This window comes from Larus michahellis, chromosome 4 (genome assembly GCF_964199755.1).
Source record: "Larus michahellis chromosome 4, bLarMic1.1, whole genome shotgun sequence".
NCBI lineage: Eukaryota > Metazoa > Chordata > Aves > Charadriiformes > Laridae > Larus > Larus michahellis.
In genome coordinates this window covers 41,599,981-41,615,316 of record NC_133899.1, presented here as the reverse complement: position 1 = coordinate 41,615,316, position 15,336 = coordinate 41,599,981, and the positions used below count along the sequence as shown (strand labels likewise).

The window sequence follows — 15,336 nt, the reverse complement described above, 5'->3', positions numbered from 1 at the left end:
AGCGCCTTGCATAAATCAGATGGTCGTGCAAACATCTTCGGGGGTGTGCTTGGAGTTCATCAATACACTTGAAAAATTACTGAGGTTGCTCTGAAAATGCACCTCTAGACTAACAAGGGGTATCACATTTAATTCCCTTTGCTTAGGAAGTTTGTGTAGCCCTGACTGTAGTCCTCTGTGCCTGAAGAAGAGGAAAACATCATTCCTGTTATATAAAATGACGTCTCTGTATATAATGGCATTATTTTAGGGTATGGCTTCCAAAAAATTTGCATCATTTGGAGTTAATTGCTGGGCAGTCTCCCCTGTGCAGCAGGGGTTGGGGAATTGGACCCCATCGCATCGTTATGATGTAATGGTGCTAAACAGGATCTCTATGTGCATGGAGATGTAGCCATTCAGCTGGACGCTTCTTAAAGAATGTTTTCTGTTGAACAAATGAAATCTCCCTGTAAATAATCAAAAATAGCCTGTGTTGTCTGTGTTAAAATTGACTGGTGCTCACGGATGTATTTGCCTTTCTCCGGTAATTGCTCTTTTGGTCTCTGGGTGTTTTTGCAAACTGTAAAGAATAATTGTGAACGTATTGTTGGTTTTTTTCCCTTTCAGATCTCTAAACTTGGTGCCTTTTGTTGCGGGCTCAGCTTGTGCAATCAGCACACGATAGTGCTTTATATCGCTTGTATCGTGCCTTGGGTTCTGTCCCGGCTATTCGGAAAGACGGTATGTATTTTGCTGACCCATACCTCTATTTTTGTAAGGCAGTGAGTAATTCTTTCTTCCACGCACTTGTGCCACTTCGATGCTGATGTACAAAGAGGAACAGTCAATGGTCTGTCCAATCCAGTTGGTCATAACCCAGTGAAGTTACAGTCCTTCGGTCTGACATCAGAGCCAGCGATCACGATTTAGGGGCTTTGCTCACACCAGCCATCTGTGAGCTGCCCGTGTCTCCTGGCATGGGAGAACTTTCTGCCCCAGCTGCTTGCACATACCCTGTGAGCAACCATAAGACCGATACTTGGAGCTAAAAACTGCTCAACCTATAGGAAATAAGAGCACGTTCAATGACCTACCAACCAGGAAAGCAGATGAATATCTGTCAGTGAGAAGTCACAGGCACGTGCAGTCTACATGTGCTGCTTCTCCTGCCTGATGGCACTGGCCTTCTCATGCCATCAATTCATCTAGAGATGCGTTGATGTTGATTCCCTGGTGGTAGCAAACGAAAGCTGTGTCCACTCATTGCAGAGCATCTTGCCACTGGTGTTGATAGTTGAAGGTGCAGACAGAGTAAGCAGCACGGCAAGAAGGGTGCAGAGGCTTGTCTCTAGGGGGAAGTCATCTTCAGCATCTCCTTGAGATGTGCCGGGCTCGGTGGCCTCCAACTCTGATGCAGCCAGGACTTGAGACTCCTACAAGAGATCAGCTCTCAGGTGAAGAGCACCTGGCCCGTGCCAGGTGGAAAAGACAAAGGAAGGCTGACCTTTGGTGAAACTGCAAGCCCCTTGTGCAGTCAAATAGGTCCCTTTCATCTCCTACTGGAGATCTCGTTCTCAAGATGTCCCTCCTTCTACCCCTCTTTATTAAACTTGCTCATTGCGTAAGAAGGTGAAAACACCTTTTTGCATGCCTGGCTTATGAAGGTGATACGTACCCATCTGCTTGAGGCTCCTGGGTGACGTTCAGGGGTCCTGCAGTGCTCTTGTCTTTTGTAGGTGGTCTTCTGTGGGTCAGTGCATAAGGCTGGATGCAGACATGTTGTAGAAACTCTACTTTGCCTGAAAACTGCACATCTCAATCAAACAGAGCAGATGCACTGATCACATTGCAAGTGGCCCTGAGAAGCCTCCATCTACTCCCCCCCTCTCTTTTGCCACCTTGAAGGTGACAGTTGGGCAGGTTTCTGCTGGGCCAGTCCTGCCTGTATTTTTCCACCCTTGACCTGATAAATCAGATGTGATTCTGGGTAATGGTACAGGGTATAATAACTAAGCCCGGAGTGAAGCATGTGAGCTGCAAGAGAGAAGATGCAACTCAGAGAAGCTTGATCCAAAATCTGTTCAGCGTCTCCAGCAAACCCCTTTCTGTCTGTATATTTCCTTTAACACAATGAAGACTCACTTCTGCAATGTGTTTGTGTTCTTTAAACAGAGCTTTTGGGTTTTTTTTTAACCGGGGAGATCCAGAGACCTCTGTGATTTCCAGCAAGGACAATCCTGTGCCAATATAATATTCCTGGGAAATACTTTAGACAGCCCAGTAGTGCTGGCTGCAGAAAACCACCTAATAAGAAGGATATTTGATGGAAAACAGTGCCTTTTTAAGTAAAAAAGAGCCAGCTTTCTTCTGAAGGAACTGTGGCCACCACCGTTATCAAGATACTTTTTCTGCTCTGTAGATCATCACTCTGAATGGTGCCTCTTCCCCGTAACCCCAACTGCCGAAGAAGCTCTTTGATTGACAGGGCGGTGGCTAACGATAATGCAAGCGTGCAATATTCTAGGGTGGGATTTTCCAAAGCACTTAAAAGAGTTAGGCACAGAAGTCCCTTTGAAAGTCTTGTCTTCCTGACCCCTTAGGCAGTCTCGAAAAATCCCACCCCAAAAGTTGGCCTATCCAATTTAGCCAGGGTAATCGCGATAAAGTAAATGGCAGAACCGACTCCTGATGATGGTGATGGTGTGTGTAGTTGTACTAGAGCTGCATTTTTTTTTTTAATTTTTTTTTTTTTTTGCCAGATGGAATACCAGCCAACTCTTAATCGCTGCAAAGTGGGTTATCTCAGCCTTGCAGTGCTTCAGCCATCTATGCATGTCATGCCATGATTTAAATGTGAAAGATGCAATGAGTATGATACTCATGAGTCCTAGCTAATATTATTTGCTTCACTTAAATTTCACCCTGCCATGCAAAGGAGATCAGTTTGATGCAGTTTCCTAGTAATCCACAAAATCGTAAGGTTTAACATAGCATTTTGTAGGGACTTACTATAAATTGAGAGATCAGCTCTGTGTAAATATATTTGATGTTTTTTCTTTATCTGTTCTTGAAGTTCCAGCGTGATTAAACTAAAATAAACATTGTTATGCAATATGACATATTTTGGTGCAGGAATTGTCCCTAGGCCATTTGCTGAAGTTGGGTTTATGCTTCTTGGCTGGTTTGCTGCCTTATCTCTATCTGCCGGCTTCGTCCTACCTCAATCGAGCCCGTTGGACATGGGGAGACCAGACGACTTTTCAAGGATTTTTGACCCACTTTCTCAGGGAAGAATATGGGACATTCAATCTGGTAAATAAGGGTCATTTTCTAAATGACTTTATTTTAACTTATGCAATAGCAGAACCTTTCTATTTGTGACAATTAATGGCTTGCAGAGGCAAAAATTGACAATGTTTTCTTTTTTAAAAATTTATTTCTGATTTTGGCCTTCTAATCTGTCGGGTTTTCTGGAAATGGATCACATGGCTGGGAGAGCAAAGAAATAATTCTCTTTGCCCTTACAGGGCGAGCCGTGTTATTTACTGGGAGCTGTACGGGCGTCTCGTATTTGTAAGAGCCCAAAGAGCAAACTGTGCTAAGAGGGAGATGGTGACATTGATTTTGTGTTTTTCTTGTTTTAAGACAAATAATTGTCTTTTTTTTTTAATTCATTTTAAGTTCAGCTATTTAACTACTCATAAGCAGTTTTCATTGCTGTACCTTTAGAAAAGATTCCTCTTCACTTACTTCTTAGTAATGTTGAATTTAAATGAATGGTAGGTTTGAGGGGTCTCAGAAACCTCTGATTTGAGGTCTGTGCTCTTGCCGAGGGAGGGAGGTATTGCATGGTTTCTTGTAGAGCGTAGGGTTTGCATCGGCCTCCTCCAGCCCCGATTTAGATGTTTGGCTCTGGCCACCCAAGGAAAGTAAGCGCCCAGCACCCTTTATGTCCTTCCTGCTTCAGAGATTTCAGTGCAGAGGGCTGGGAAGTCGCACCACTGGGGAAAAACAGAGAAAAAGGTATGGTCTACGTATTGGGTCACTTCTTGGGGTCCTGAAGCCCCATGTCCTCAGAAATTAAGCCCCCACATCCAGCCAGTGTGATGCAGTGAGCACCGTTGCCATTCCATTACAGCCTTCTCCGAGAGCTGGATGGTTGTAGGATGTGAGGCAAAAGACTTGGTAATTCCTGCTGCTGCACTTAATATTTCCAAAACTCCTTCCGAGATAAGATCCACCCTCTGAAGGAGTTCTGAGATTTCCCCTGTTGTCCTATTCCCAGCCATCCCCTGAGAATGAGCCTCCGTTGGGCAGAGCAATACCAAGGCATGCAAATCCCTTAACTCCTTTCTCCATCAAATGTGATGAATTCAAGTTGATGTTCAAGAGGCTTAGGGATGGACTGCGTGTAATCCTACACCACAAATCACATTTATGATGAACTCATCTGAAGCAGAGGCAATAAATGCAGCAAAATCCAAGCGTTTGGTCCCGACACCAGTTGGGTTAACGCCAGAGCCCTGCCTGGATGGACGGACAGCCCTTGCATCCCACGGCTCCGTTTTAAGGGCAGGCAGGGTCAAAATAAAACAGAGAAGACTCGGGAGAGGGTTCTACCTCTAAGCAGGATCAGAAATGTCATCTCCAGCGAGGGATGTGTCTGGGGCCAGAAGCTGTTGGCTGCCAGAAAGGTGGGGCTTTGCAAGGAACAGAGAGGTAGCAGTGGTACTTCAGGAGCTGTGGGCTGGCTCTCCATCCTCTAACATTTTTATCATATAATTAAATCTTGACTGCAATTAACTGTTCCATTTTTATTGAGCTTAAATATTCCTTCCAGACCTCCTGGCTCCGTTTACCTTATCTTTTATCTGGTAGCCACCACTTTTCCAAGAAGCACCTATGGAGGTAATTCCTCACCTCCACCGAGAATGACTTCTTTCCTGGACTTGTGCCATGCATTGCAGATCTCTGCAATGAGAATTCTTATATATGTCATATAAATCTCATACAGCTTTGCCTCCATCAGGGCAGAGGGGACAGGGACGAATCTGGTAGGAAAGCAGGAATTGAGGCTCATGTGCTTGTTTCAGCCTGTGGGGAGATGTCCCAGAAAATAATTGCACCATGCAGATATCTAGGATAAGAGGAAATGGCCTCAAATTGCACCAGGGGAGGTTTAGATTGGATATTAGGAAAAATTTCTTCACTGCAATTGTTGTCAAGCATTGGAACAGAGAAGTGGTTGACCCACGATCCCTGGGGGTATTTAAAAGACACGTAGATGTGGTGCTGAGGGACATGGTTCAGTGGTGGACTTGGCAGTGTTAGATCAGTTGGACTCGATGATCTTAAAGGTCTTTTCCAACCTAAATGACTCTATGATATAGGAGAGATCATAGCTAAGCCATATGATGTGCTTGAGTCACAGGTTAATGGGTTGGTAGCACCTCGTAAAAATGCTTATCCGGGTGGTAACCCCTGCACAGGGGCATAATGTAAAACAAGAACGTGGGAGAGAATCTTGCAATGAAGGTTTTAATAGAGTTTGCTGTCTTTTTGTTGGTTTAAGCAATTCCTGTTCCCTGTGACCACCTTGGGCTACCACCTGAAGGAGCTTTGAGGAGCCCTGACTGGTCAGGGCTCTGCAAACAGAGAACGAAAAGACTTTTCATTGCCCCAGTGACATGACAATCAGCGTGTGGGTTTCTCATGGGTTTTCTTTCTTCTTAATCTAGGCCAAGTCCAAGACAGGATCCAGTATGAGAGAGATGCTGGTGTGAGTAAAATCTTGATTGTGCCTTTTAGTGAAGAGAAACCTGTTGCTGTTGCTGTGATTTTGGCCAAAGTGGCTCCTGTCCTGCCTTTTCTCGGCTTGGACCAGAGCTGGGGCCGTGTGTGTCTGGCGCAGGGACAGCACGCGTGTCCGTCTGTCTTCGCCATCGAAGGAAGAATGTTGGATCCCCCTCCCCAGTGATTTTTCATTCAAAATCCTGACATGTAAAGTGAGCTTGTTCCCATTTCGGATAGACTTAATCACAGCCAAATGGGAAGATGTTATGTTGTGCTTATTCCCTGCTTCTCTTGACACTTTGATTGAGTGCAAGGGGTGATTCGTGGCCAGCAGATCGAGAGAGGTGATTCTCCCCCTCTACTCTGCTCTCATGAGACCCCACCTGGAGTACTGTGTCCAGCCCTGGAACCCTCAGCACAAGAAGGACATGGACCTGTTGGAGTGGGTCCAGAGGAGGGCCACGAAGATGATCAAAAGGCTGGAGCACCTCTGCTATGAAGACAGACTGAGAGAGTTGGGATTGTTCAGCCTGGAGAAGAGAAGGCTCCGGGGAGACCTTAGAGCCCCTTCCAGTACCTGAAGAGGGGCTGCAAGAAAGCTGGGGAGGGGCTGTTTGCAAGGGCATGTGGCAATAGGATGAGGGGCAATGGTTTTAAACTAGAGCAGGGCAGGTTTAGATTAGACATTAGGAAGAAGTTCTTTACAATGAGGGTGGTGAGACACTGGAACAGGTTGCCCAGAGAGGTGGTGGAGGCCCCATCCCTGGAGACATTCAGGCCAGGCTGGATGAGGCTCTGAGCAACCTGATCTAGTTAAAGATGTCCCTGCTTACTGCAGGGGGGTTGGACTAGATGACCTTTAAAGGTCCCTTCCAACCCAACACATGATTCTATGATTCTGTGATTTGGGGATGACGCATCCACGCACTGATTTCTCTGCAGTTTCCAGCTGGCGCAGATGAAGTCGGAGCTCTCCCTTCCCGTCCTCGCCCTGGCGCTCATGGCCTGTGTGAGCACAGCACTGCCGTAAGTTGGAAGAGAATATTTGCTTTGACATGCACTTTCTTATTACTGACCACACGCACAGTTTGCTTTACCTTCTGCTTGCTGATGCAAAAATTTCTGTGGTCATCTACTAATTAAGAGCGAAATATCCCTGCTCCTGAAAACCCTGTGGCTTTGTAGACGGCAGGCTTAAAAATCTTGAAAGCCTGATGGTTTTGTGCTTTTGAAAACTGAATTTTTCATAAATTGCAAAGGTCAAGAAAGGCTCATCAGCTCCTTGTATTAAAGGTATGCAGAGAGAGAGTGGTTCTCAAGCACATAAAACTTTTGTCTTCTTTTTCATTGTGCTGCTAGAGTGCTACTTTCTTTTTTTTCAATAGGATAAAGCAGCAGAAATCACCTGTGATCTGGCTGTTTGCTGGAATGCTCTGCCTTTATTCCCTTTTCTTCGCTTGGAGAGCAAATTTGGATATTACAAAACCTCTGTTTCTGGGCGTGGTAAGTTGTACTCCAAAAATTCCTCTGGCATGTTGATTTTTGGAAGAAGCCTTAAAACTGCCTCGTGAGGAGCAGGTGGTTGCCTTGAAGCTGCTCAAGGTGCAAAAATACAACTACTTATTCCCTTTTCCTTAAAGCTGGGGCAACAGAGATAGGATCTGTGGGGTTTTGTTCCCTAGGTGGAGCGGTTCTGGCTGCAGAGCAGTGCGGTGGTGGCTGTGCTGGCGGGCCTGGGGCTGGCCGCGCTTGCCTCGGTCGGGAATGCCGTGCTGGAGGCCAGCCGGGCAATGCCGTGGATGGAGTGGCTTTCCGCTCTCGCTCTTGTCACTTCTCAAATTTGGGCAAATTACAGGTAACGAATCCCCCGGGCACGTGTCTTGGCGCAGCCTTGCAGGGCTGCGGGGTGCTGCACAGATGGGGCGATGCTCTAAACCCCCCAGCCCTGCTCCTGGGGTTTCTGTCCCTGTCTGGAAGTGGGAAAGGCACTTTTCACATCCCACCTAAGCTTGTGTGGCCACAGTCTGCGGGACTCCTTTGTTTGATCTCCCTCAAAATCACCAAGCACCAATTCCAGGCTGTAAATGGGGGTGTTGTATAGATTGAAGGAAGAAAACTGTGTAGATATGTAAACTTCTAATGAAAGAAACTCATAAATCTTTTTTTATTTCCTAAGGAGGCTTGCAGAATTCATTTGACGTGAACAGTCACCTTCTTCCCCTGTTTTGCTTCAGGAAACCTTGTGCCCTGGGTTTTTTCTTACATTTTTTTTTCCTTTTTGAAGAGTTACTTCTGTAGTGTAGGGCTTCCTTATCCCATAACCACACCAAAGATTCTGCAGTGGCTTGGGTAGGGATCAGTGTAGCAGTAGGGGTGCTCAGGTAGAGGTTGGCCAACTGGTGAAGTGTAGAACACGCAGAACTTCATACACACATCTTTTCCCAAAGGCTGGTCCATAGCTGAGCCAGTCATAGCGCATGTCCTGAGCCGTGTCATGGAGTGTCCCCTTCTTGAGTCCATACCTGGAGTGTGTGCACACACGACTGTTTAACGAAAAGGTTTTAATCTCAGGTAATGTGATTCTACTTCTGCCTGATGCTACAAAAACATGGCTTTTTAGTGCTTAATTAAAAGCATTTGAAGGATGGGGATGATTTCAAATGCTTTACAGAACCATCATTGTACTGGTGCTTTCAGCTCCAACTAGTAAGTCTTTAGGTTTAGCCCAAGAAAATAATCAGAATTAAGGTGAAGGCATGCAATAAGTGTGTATTTTGGCAAAACCGTAGTGGCTTATGTTTCTGGTGCTGGTTTCTGGGAGGCTGTAGTGTAAATGCCTCGTTTCTGCATCTTGATTTCTCTGTAAATGGACATGATGCTTTTCAGCAAGATCTCACCAGGGCAAAAGTCTTCACCTGTCAATGCCTGTTGCATAAAATTCTTCTGAAGATACGCAAAGCCATGCAAATACCTGTGTTTAAGATACCATTTTTATCTGTTCTCTTAAGCGCTTGTGATCAGAGCAACAACTATGTTGTTGATAAGTTTGCAAGGAATCTGCTGTCCTCCATGCCGACGGGTGCAGTGATCTTGCTAAGAGGAGACTTACCCGGGAACGCTCTTCGTTATCTTCATTATTGTGAAGGGATGAGGCCAGATATCACCTTAGTGGACCAGGAGGTAGGTTGAGAAGGTAATATTAAAAGAAGTAACAGGCAGATTTAAAAACAGGAAACAAAAGTTCAGTTGTTCCTTTCTCTTCTTGAGGGAGTCTCTTTGTTCAAATAGAACTAATGATGCAGAAATAAAATTGATTTTTTTTAAAGGGTTGTGGGTGGCACAGAGCATGGTGTGCAAGTCCCATTCAAGCCCCAAAAGCGGGTAAAGAGAAGGGGAAGCCCAAGTTCTTCATCATGACAGATATCCAGACGTGGCACAGGGCCGATGTTTGCCTGGCTGAGGAAGGTTTGTCCCCGCTGTTTTCTGGGTTTGCCCCAAAATAACAGCAGCAGAAGGCTTCTGGGAGCAGCCTGGAGGGCAGCAGCTCAGCAGTTGCCTCGTGGGCGATGTGGCTTTGGGATTTCTCCCAAGGGATTTATGATGCCAAGCCTCGTTCCCTGAATCCCCTCTGTTATCTTGGTGGTTTTGCAGATCTCTGCGTCTAGTTTTTTACATTAGAACAGAGGTGCTGCGTGTCCCTGGGTGGTGTTTGCACTCTTTCCTTTTTTTCCTGAGAAACTGGAGAAGAAATATCCCCCTTACAGAAGGGGACACCGACACTTCCACATCAGTCCCTGCACTTGGCTGTGCCACAAGAGTTTGTGACTTGTTGGGAAACCCAACCCCCAACACCTCATATTTAACCAAACCAAATAACTGAGCAAAAAAAGTCATTCCTCCTGCAGAAACCATTTGCTGCAGCTTCTGGATGTAAAATGGATGAAATCTTTGTTTCTTGTTTTAATTCTGCTTATGTTTTCGGTGATAGATGATGACTTATGAATGGTATTTACCCAAGCTGGCAAAGCATTTACCTGGCGTTTATTTTCCTGGGAACCGGTGGAATCCTGTGGAAGGAGTATTACCCGATGGGACGCTAGCTTTTAATCTCCATCGTTTCCTCAAAGTAAATAAACAGTAAGCATTTCTTTCATATGTAACAGCTTTCCTAGACTCTTCGACCTTTTTTTTTTCTTGAAATTGTTTATGGAAGAGCTTGGTACTGCGTCCAAAAGACCAATTTTCTCCACTGACTTCCTCCCCGGTGGCGAGATTATTTTTGCAATTAAAGCAAATATCTATGCAGAAGTAACTCCATCCGGATATAATGTTGCTTGTTGTTTTGAGGTCGGTTTGTTTTTTAGGAAAGAAAAATAAGGCGGTGATCGGCAGAGAGTATTTACTGATTATTTTTTTTGTTGCTGTTGATACAATTCATCACAAAAAAAAGGAACATTCCCGTGTACTCAAAATGATGACGGTTGGAGAGCAAATTGCTGCTGCTTCTCCTTCGTGAACATTGTGGCCAACTGATTAGCATAGAATGAATGTATTCCAGGAATAATCATCATATAAAAATAGCTTAGTAAGAGTGGAGAAAGGATTAGATACTCACATGAATAAGAATAGCATCTGCATTTAGACTAGCCAGAGTGAGCCCTGCGAGTGTGGGTAGGCAGAAGAGCATTACCGGGTGCCATCGGGAAGAAACGGGCTTCTCCTACGGCTTCTGGCACCTTCGAGAGGTCCAACACAGGGGAGAGGATGTGTCTCCTGTGCTGGCAGCACAAGATATGCAGTGCCAGATGGGGTATTCGCTTCCAGGGGGAGAGCTGGTTTGCCGGCTGACGCAGAGACATGCTCTTTCCAATGTGAAATGGTCTGAACGGGTATCTGTGCCGCAGAAAATGTTGTGCTGCTTAAGACCTGTCCCCTGGCGTGGGGTGCGTGGTTTGCTCAAGCACACGGGGTGGCCCGTGGTCTCTGGCATGGCTTCATGATTGTTCTTTCTGGGTTTTTTTGGCAGCAAGGAAGTGTTTGTCTGCATAGGTCTTCATGAAGGGGACTCAACCTGGAGAAGGAGCTATTCGCTTTGGCCGTGGGGTACGTGTGAAAAGCTGGTTCCTTCCGATGTTGTCTTTGACCCAGAAGAGTGGATTCATCTTACAAGAAATCTCTATAACTGGACTGAAGATTACGGCAGGTACGAGGCAGAGGCTCGACTCTGCTCCTTCCTGCTCATCATTCTTCCGCCAGCATCTGCCACATCCATTGCAGTATTAGAGAAATTAAACATGAACTGTAATCATGTTTTGTGTTCTGAAACATAACAAATCTGCATGTGGTATTTTTATTCGTGTTAAAAATGGAGAGGACGTTTCTAGTCAAATATTAGGTCCAATACAAATCTTAAAACTTGATCGGGAACCAAAAAACATTGAGGGCTGGGGACATCCAAAGCTTTAAATGTCATAGACTGAACTGTGATGGGTGGTAAAAAGCATCTCTCCCTTTGAGGATAGCTAGGATGCTGTGAAACACCTGATAGACCAGAGGCTCCTTCTATGGAGAGGGAAGAATAAAGTTTTATGAATGACTGAGGGTGAGCTGAATTCCCTGCTGTCAGAGCCATAGGCTTCATGACGGGTTTTCTTCTGTCTGGGAGGTCTGTATCTGCTTGGATTAGAAGGGTTGGTTGCATGGTAGGTGAAACACAGTGACGTGGATCTGATGGCTGAATTTTATTTTCATTCCCATTTAGTTTCAAGCCCTCTTCCTGGGAAGCTGTCGCCAACGAGGAGATGTGGCAAGCCAGGTGATGCTCCTTTGCTCCCTTCCAACAGCCGGTGGGTGATGCCAACTCACTGGGGTGGAAATACACACCAAAGCAGGCAGCTTGATGGTGCATGGCCTGATTGGATCTAAATGTGCCAAGCTTTGGAAGGAAAAGGTTGGCAGAATGTGGTGAAGGGTGCAAGGCCTCCAAAAAATCCTTGAGGAAAGTGGTGATTTTGTTCACTGGAAGGTTTTGCTCCAAGTATCTCAAAGGAGCAGAGGGTAGTTTGGACATAGGGTGAGAAAACACATCACGGAGAGAAGTTTGTATCACAGATGACTTAACTGGAGATGCTGGTGTACTGTCCCATACGTGGGTATGTTGAAGATATGTAGAACCACGTGAGCTGGTTACATTAAGCAGTTGTTATATGGAAGTCTTTCTTGTTTTTCTAGGATGAAAACAGCTTTCTTTATATTTGACCTTGCAGAAACTGCCAGTGTGACTGCGGAAATGAAATCACAACTTTACACCTTGGCATACACCGTAAGTCATATTTTGGTTATAAATGATCCTATTAGTCTCTGTCCTTTTTTTCTTTTTTCTTTGGGTTTTTTTTTTAAATTTCTCGATTCCATAGAGACATGGTGTTCTCATATGGGTCGGCAGTCCTGTAATCTGCGTTCTCCTTTGCTCATCCAAACCCGGAGCACAGCAGTTTCAAAGAGATTTGTTCAGGTATTTTATCCATTCCTATTTGCCCCCTCGGTCACGGAGGATGCCAAAAGCCAACCAGCCGACACCCTGCTTTTGCTATAATTATGTTGTCTGTGCTGGGCTCCAAACCCAAGCCAAGAGATTGCTTGTCCTGAAGTCCCCTCTATGCACTTTTCCCCTCTGTCATTACACAGTCTTGCATCTGAGCCAGCAAGTGTAAAATCCAACAGTCTTCTCACTGCAGATTAATTCTGCTGCAGTTCGCAACAAAGAATAACACCCATAGAATCATAGAATCGTCTAGCTTGGAAGGGACCTTTCAGAACCATCAACCTAACACTGACAAAACCACTGCTAAACCATGTCCCTCAGCACCATGTCTGCCTGGCTTTTAAATACCTCCAGGGATGGCAACTCCACCACTTCCCTGGGCAGCCTGTTCCAATGTTGGACAACCCTTTCAGTGAAGAAATCTTTCCTAATATCCATCCTAAACCTCCCTTGCTGTATAAGTGGATGTAGGTATCTCTAGAAATACCGGACTGCCTGAGATGCCACCAGATGCACAAAATGATCGGTGTGTGTCAGCAGAGAGGAAGAGTGTTTCATACCCCAGCAAAGAGTCAACAAATAGTTTCCTTTCAACTTTTGCCCATTTTCCTGTGATTTTTGCCATGCTGAAAAGTTCTCAGGCACCTGCCTGCTGTTGAGCTTTTGAATGTTCCCACTCAAGTCAACAGACTGCTTAAGTCCTGTGGAAGATGTCCTGATCTCGTGAAAGATATTGAGTAAATATCTTTCCAGGCGTGGCAGTTAGATCTCTATTTTTTTGCCCCCAGCCTGGTGTAACACCTCTCCCAGGGAAGCGCAGAATGTGCAGTGGGGTTATCGCCACCATCTGTAATGTTTCTAAGCAAACAGCTGCTGTAGGAAGGGACACATTTCAGCTTCCCCTTAGATTTCTGATTCACACTATTGCGTGTTGCACGGAGTGAGTTACAGAAATGCTCCGACTCTGGACTTGGCCTTCTAAATAGCATCTGTTCTTTTACAGTCAGTTTTGAAGCACTGTTAAGAGCTGTTGGTCCCATCCATTCAATTAATTTGTGTTGTCCCCCCCGTTTTCGTTTTTTTTTTTTTGTCTCTTTAACAGTCGTACAAAGAAATTGTCAACTCTCATCCAAATCACCCGGTGAACTGGCACAAAAACTACGCCATCGCCTGCGAGAGGATGTTGCGTCTCCGTCGGGTGGATGAGGATCCTGAAGCGTTGCTCTCCGAAACTGTGAAACATTTCCTTCTGTACGCCCAGAAAGCGGAGGATGATCCCCAGCGGCAGGATATTCTGCAGGCAGTGAAGCACCTGAAGAAAGAGCTGCAGGGGCTGAGGAAAATGAAAGACAACGTGAGGCAGGGAGCCGCGTAGCAGCCGGCCCTCCACCCGCCTGCTGAAGTGCTGAAATTTTGCAGTCGGGACTTGAAAGTCTGAATTAGTCCTTCGACAACGTGAGAATGGTTTTAAAAGGCGACAGAAATGGCAGCAGAGAGGAAGTCAAGTGTGGTGTTTGGTCTTCGATTGCTGTTGCCAAATGAACTGTTTGTGTTGTTTTGTGGGGGTGGGGGGACAAACTCATCACTAAATAAAATACTGCGTTTTCAAAAGGAGAGTTTTCTTTTAAAAGAAACCTGCGAATCTGTTGTACTGTGAAGATCTTTGATTATTTTTTTTTTTATGAATGCAGCATCCTCTATAGATGCAAAAAATGTAGTTAGTCTTTAAATGTTTCTTCTGGTCCTGAGCCAAAAGGTTTTCTACAGCCATTTTTCTTTAGCTGTGCTGTGTCTGGGGGTCTTTATGGTCGCAGGGCAGCATGGTTGGGTAGGTTTCCATCAGGACAAGGATGTGGGACGGTGCCCTTTGCGAGAGCATGATTGTTTGCTGTTCCTTGGCTGTGCCCGTGCTGCAGGCACGATGTCCTCCTGGCGTGGGATGGTGGGTAGAGACCAACCCAGCTCTTTCTGCCTCCATTGCTTTGCGAGGATGTTTATTTTCATTACATAGGGGTTTTATGCTGGCATAGACTTTACTGCGCTGGTTTTCCAATAGTGAGCAAGCAACTTGTGGATTTTCCCTTGCAGAGCACTGTGACTGCAGGCAGCAGCCTGGCATCTCCTGCGCCGCCTCCACCTGGGGCCGAGGGACCGTGGTGGTGAGACCTTGTGCGGGGACACCAGACCAGCTCCCCTGGGACACTGCTGGCCCCGTGGCTCATGGCATCTGTCCCGTGGCCTCTTTTCGTGCAAGCCCAGAACGCTCCTCTACTCTGCCATGTCCTCGCAGGTACCGGGAATGCCAGAACTGCAATTTTAGAGATCTCGGGGGCTTTAACCAAGTGTGAATCCATCCTACTTTACGATCTGCCCAAAAACGACTCAGTTAACAAGAGCTCAGCTACGTGTTTTCCAAAAAAACATTACATAAACCAGCACATATTTCAAAATGTCGATTGACGTGTTCTTCAAATGCTTAAAACAGACCCAAAACTCTGGTATAGTTAGTGGAAAGTTGTGTTTGTCAAAATTGTCATACTTGGTTCTGTGAGATCTCAGCCCAGTGGTTTTGTAGGAGAGAAGTTGCTGCCAGGCCAGGATTTCATTTGCACTAGTAAAATTTTCAAAGAAGAAAGTACCTTCTGTAAAGATCATGTTACCAAGCATCACCTCTGGAAGCTTCCCAGTGGCCGGGAGGAGTAGAGCAGGATTTGCGCGGGAGCGAGGGGTGTTGCGTGCGGATGCTCTGTTGCTCTCTGGTTTGAGGTACACGTAGGCGCAGACTGAGGCTTATGTGGCTGCTAATCCTAATAGATCCCTTTAAAAGCATAGAATACTTCGTCGTCGTTCTCTCCAAGTGCCGAGTTTCCCCCGGTTGACTTTCATTGAATGCCGGCTGTATAAAAATCACGCTGCCATCTAGGAATCTCTAACTCCGGTTGCAAAATAACTTCCTTTATTTTTCTGCCTCTCCTTCTGATGTATTTATATAGTATGATTCCCATAGGAATTCCCCG

At 45.7% G+C, this 15,336-nt stretch overlaps 1 protein-coding gene across 2 annotated transcripts in view; it reads left to right on the top strand.

The window, feature by feature from the left end:
- TMEM260 (transmembrane protein 260) overlaps positions 1-14,733 on the top strand; it is a 37,232-nt gene extending 22,499 nt beyond the window's left edge. The window contains exons 5-16 of one of the 2 annotated variants that reach the window (XR_012586661.1): positions 610-723; positions 3,115-3,294; positions 5,721-5,761; positions 6,718-6,801; positions 7,161-7,278; positions 7,458-7,630; positions 8,784-8,955; positions 9,764-9,912; positions 10,802-10,978; positions 11,537-11,621; positions 12,007-12,097; positions 13,422-13,926. Coding sequence is in view for 1 of the 2 variants with exons in the window: in XM_074584226.1 (XP_074440327.1) it covers positions 610-723; positions 3,115-3,294; positions 5,721-5,761; positions 6,718-6,801; positions 7,161-7,278; positions 7,458-7,630; positions 8,784-8,955; positions 9,764-9,912; positions 10,802-10,978; positions 11,537-11,590; positions 12,007-12,097; positions 13,422-13,694 (1,626 nt within the window). In the remaining variant the exon portion in view is untranslated. Of the gene's footprint in view, positions 1-609; positions 724-3,114; positions 3,295-5,720; positions 5,762-6,717; positions 6,802-7,160; positions 7,279-7,457; positions 7,631-8,783; positions 8,956-9,763; positions 9,913-10,801; positions 10,979-11,536; positions 11,622-12,006; positions 12,098-13,421 lie in introns of both variants that reach the window. The other variant, XM_074584226.1, reaches the window with a different exon arrangement.
- The last annotated feature ends 603 nt before the right edge of the window (positions 14,734-15,336 follow it).